Source organism: Talpa europaea (genome assembly GCF_964194135.1).
Source record: "Talpa europaea genome assembly, chromosome: 12".
In the NCBI taxonomy this organism is placed as follows: Eukaryota; Metazoa; Chordata; class Mammalia; order Eulipotyphla; family Talpidae; genus Talpa; species Talpa europaea.
The window spans coordinates 45,307,723-45,312,103 of NC_140079.1; the positions used below are offsets into that span (position 1 = coordinate 45,307,723).

General features: G+C 55.5%; 1 protein-coding gene across 1 annotated transcript; it reads right to left on the bottom strand.

Annotated features, from left to right (window-relative positions):
• Window positions 1-554: 554 nt before the first annotated feature.
• On the bottom strand, window positions 555-3,584 carry EPHX3 (epoxide hydrolase 3; the record flags this gene model as incomplete). The annotated part of the gene is made up of 7 exons (XM_084250586.1): window positions 555-780; window positions 875-1,011; window positions 1,102-1,205; window positions 2,322-2,450; window positions 2,545-2,702; window positions 3,044-3,129; window positions 3,342-3,584. 7 exons carry the CDS (start codon window positions 3,582-3,584, stop codon window positions 555-557), a joined length of 1,083 nt encoding a protein of 360 aa, XP_084106712.1.
• Between the last annotated feature and the right edge of the window lie 797 nt (window positions 3,585-4,381).

Below are 4,381 nucleotides of genomic sequence, written 5' to 3' on the forward strand. Positions count from 1 at the left end.
AATATTCTCATCAGCACTTGCCAATAGAACTTTCTATGCTGGTGTGGCAGTTGAGCACTTGAAATAGGGCTTGTGTGACAGAGGAACAGAATTTTTAAAATTGTATATAATTTTAATTAATTTACATTTAAATAGAAGTAGCCATCATTATGTGGCATCATTATGTATTAGACAGAGCAGCATTAGTGAAGACACAGACTGGAGGTGGAAACCAGAGACAGGATGGTCAAAGTTACGCTGTATAAACCAAAAAAAGGGTTATGATTATGTACATCTATAGGGTATGATTTCGGCAGGAAGACCGGTGTCCTGGAGAGGAGAGTGGTAGGACATTCAGCATCTAGCTCCACAGAAGAAAGGCATTCCTAGTTCCCATGGCTCACACATGCACATTCAAGCCTGCGTATGAGTATATGGTTGGGTGTGTCTGAGAGGAACTACAATTGCACTTGAGTGACATCTAGGAGTTCCAAGCTTGTGTGCAGTCCAGGAGGCCACCCATGTATGTATGTTGATGGAGTCCCAGGTACACGCAGATCAGCAAGCAAAGGCCACTAGTCCAGCAAGTTCTGCAAGAAGGCCCACATGTATTGGTGCATTTCCTGGGGGTTGCTCTGTGGGATCCAGTGCCCCACACCTGGCAGGATATGGGCCTCAAGCCGGCCTGGCACAAAACGGCTGCTGATGGCCTCCACCAGTCCCTTCTCTAAGTACTGGTCCTTCTCTCCCCACAGCAGGAGTGTGGGTGTGGCCAGCTCCTGGGGCTCCAAGGGGAAGTTCCTGTGGCCAAGATAGATAGACAGGCAAAAGAATGGCTGCCCACACCCCTTCTCCCTGCCACTTTCTGGAGCTACTGCTCTGGGTTGGATCTCACCTGAAGAGGTTTCGGTAGTAGTTCAGAGGCCCAATGAGGCCACCAGGCTGTGAGAAATCATAAAGGAAGGCCTCGAGTTCGTTAGCAGTCAAGTGCGGGATGCCCTTCTTGCGGTGGGTGAAGGTGGTCTTCAGGATCTGGGCACACAGCAGGACATTGGCCTCAGTGCCTAGACTACTCAGTCCCAACCTGCTGCCCTCCAGCCCCAGACCCTTATTCCACTGCACCTGGAAGTCAGACATGGACAACAGTTTCTCAGGAAGCCAAGGAAGCTGGAACAGGAACATGTAATTGGAACGGAACAATTGGCTGATGTGGTGCATAGAGTAGTCTGGGGTAAGGAAAAGGCAGATGTGAAGCTTGGGTCTGGGATGGTCCCATACCCCTGTACCCCTACACACTCCTAGGTCTGTGAGGACACTGGATACCCCTTCTGGCCCAGGCACTAGCTTCCTTCCCTATCAGGATGATTATTGTACCCACAGAATGGAGATGCTTCTCTATATAGCTCATAGGAGCGTCCACAGCTACTCCCCTGCTCAGGTCTGGATGCATTTCACCTGCTTCATTTGAGAAACATTTATTGAGCACCTACTATGTGCATGACCCTATTCTAGGCCCTGAAGACATAGCAGTGAATCAAATAGGCAAAACTCCCTTGCCCTGAGGGAGATGACAGATTAGAGATAGAAAAAGACAAGAAGTTTTGTGTGTGTGTGTGTGTGTGTGTGAGAGAGAGAGAGAGAGAGAGAGAGAGAAAGAGAGAGAGGCTAATGATTACAATGCTGGACATTAAAATCAGGTGATATGAGGGCCTCCCTGGTGGCGCAAGGGGTTAAGATGCAACCTATGAAGCTATCCGCAGCCACTGCAGCACGAGTTCGATCCCCAGCCAGGGAGCTACCCACATGGCACAGCAGACCTCTCCTGAGTCACCCGCTGCTCCCCTCACCAATGTATTTCAGTCATTCCTCCTGTTCTGTTCCCCACTCTGTCTCTGGTGAATCCTGTCACCCCCGCACCTCTGGCCTGCTCCCCAGTTCTTGTATGCGTAAGTAAATAAATTTTAAAAAATAAATAAATAAAATCAGGTGATGTGATGACATCAGGAAGCCAGAGATACCATCTCATGCAAATGAAGTTACCTAGTTATCTATGTCTTTCCTGTCAGAAGAAAGTCATTTAGCTTCCTTGCCCCTGTTTTCCCAACTGGACCATGGGAATAATAATAACAATATTTCAATGTAAGTGCTCAAAAACTGTGGGTCTTTCTTAAGTGTACTGCCACGGATTGTAGATTGTAATGGAACAATCTGGGGGAGTGACCAGGGGGAGTGACCCAGTTCATCCCAGTCCCTGGAGTGTTAACTGGTGGATGGAGAAGCCCACACACAGACCCATGCCCTTCACACAGACACATCCCCATGTCCTGGACTCCCCAACACACCTTGGTATACTGACATGGGGGCACCACTGACCACAACCATCCGCTCCACCAGGGATGGGTAGTAGATGGAGAAATTCCAGGCCAGGACTGCTCCCCAGTCATGGGCCACAAGGATGCTCTTGGAGTAACCTAGGAGTTCAAAGGAGCTGGTGTAAATGAAGTGCCAGGTAGGGGTGAGGCAGGAGTGGGGGAGGCCAGACCTGGGAAGGGAACCTGTTCGCACCCAGGCCTAGAATGACATCTTGGATGTCCGCCATCAGCAGGTCGACAGTGTAGCAATCCACATTCTGGGGTGCATCAGAGGAACCATAGCCCCGAAGGTCCACAGCCACCACATGGAAGCAGCTCTGGAACTCCCTGAGCTGGTAGCGCCAGGAGAACCTGTCAGGCGGGCCAGGGAGGGAGGTTGAATCAGGGTCCCAGGTCCTACTTCAGCCCTACGCCCTAGAGGCCTTTGGCAACCCCACCTTCCTTCCCTGGTCTTCTCAGAGGGAGGATGGGAAGTTCAAGGTCAAGAGCAAGGCGAGCTGAGCCAGGGATCCAAGGCAGCCTCAATGTTAATACCTTTTTGTGTGGTACCTTCAGGGTCCCTCATCCCTGTACATCTTGGGGTAGACCCCTGGCCCCATGCCCCCATCTGGGCCCTATATGCTCTGTCTATTCTGTCCTTCGTCCCACTTGCCTCGAGCCCATGTGCCGAGGACCCTGGGTTTAAGACATACCAGGTCTCCGGGAAGCCATGCAGAAACAGCATGAGGGGCTTGTTGCCACATCCAGCAGAGACATAGTGAAGCCGCAGGCCTGAGCTCTGGAGGGTTAAGGAGTGGTGGGAGTAGGTAGACTGAGACCTTGGGAACCCCCTCATCCCTAGACTTGAATGCCGGTTGCCATTTGACCCCCCGCCCCCCACCACCAATTTGGATTCAAGCATTCACTCTGCTCACCCCACCCCACGCCGCACACAGTCCGCCTCTCAGGAGCCGCTATCCCTGAGGCCTTGAGGACACCCCACGCACTCACCTTGAGGGTCAGGAAACCATGCTCACCCAGTGTGGGGTCGCTCAAGCAGGCTGGAGGGGTGCGCCGGGGGCGCCCACAGCAGCCGCGCCGCGGCCGGCACAGCACGTGCGCGAGCGCTAAGCATCCGTAAGCCGCTGCAGCCACCAGCGCGGCGGCGAACACGAGGCTCCACATGAGAGCGCGCAGGAGCTTCAAGGAGAGGCGTGACGGCGCCAGCAGCGCCGTCACCACCAGCTCGGGCATGTCGCCACGACTCCGGGCCACCGCGGCGCCGTCGTCGGGGATGGGATCGGGGCTGTGATCTGGGGGGGCGCGCAGCAGCGGTGAGGCGGGATCCGGGCGGGGGATCCCACCGCCTTTGGTCTGGGTGCCCTCCGTGCCGTCGGAACTTGCGGGAGGCGCGGAGAGAAGAGGCGGGAGGCTCAGACGAAACCGCCACCGAGCACGACACACCTAAGAGCCAGGTAAACTCTGATTGCGGCGGCGACGGGGAAGGCTGAGGGGGAGGAGCTCGCTGGGACGAAGCTTCCGAGGCTGGGGAGGGGCCTCGGGGCGCGGCCCGGGAGAGCGAGGCCGCTGGGGGCTAGAATTGCAGGCGGAGCCTAGGAAGGCTTGGGTGGGAGTTAAGGGGGCGAGGTCCAGTAGGACCCCACAGCAGGTGGAGGCGGGGTCTGAAGTCAAGGGGGAGATTGGGGGCGGGACACAAAAAACGAATATCCGAGAGGGGGCGCCCGGGACGAAATGGGCGGAGCCTGGAGGAAGGGGCGGGCAATGCAGGGCCGGTAAGGTTTACTAGCAGAAAGGTGGACCCGGCTGGACCCTCCAGCCTCGTAAAGGCAGAGGACTGGGTTAGGAGGGTGGGCGGGGAGCGGGCGGAGCCCAGTGGAGGCGGTGTCTTATGTTGACCTGCACCAATCAGCCGGTGCTTAGCCTGGCCCCGGGCCAAGGCGACCGCGGGCGGGGTAGAAACTTAATGTGGCCGGTGGGGCGGGTCCGGAAGCGGAAGGAAAGGGACAGTCAGTACCATGGCCGAGATTAGG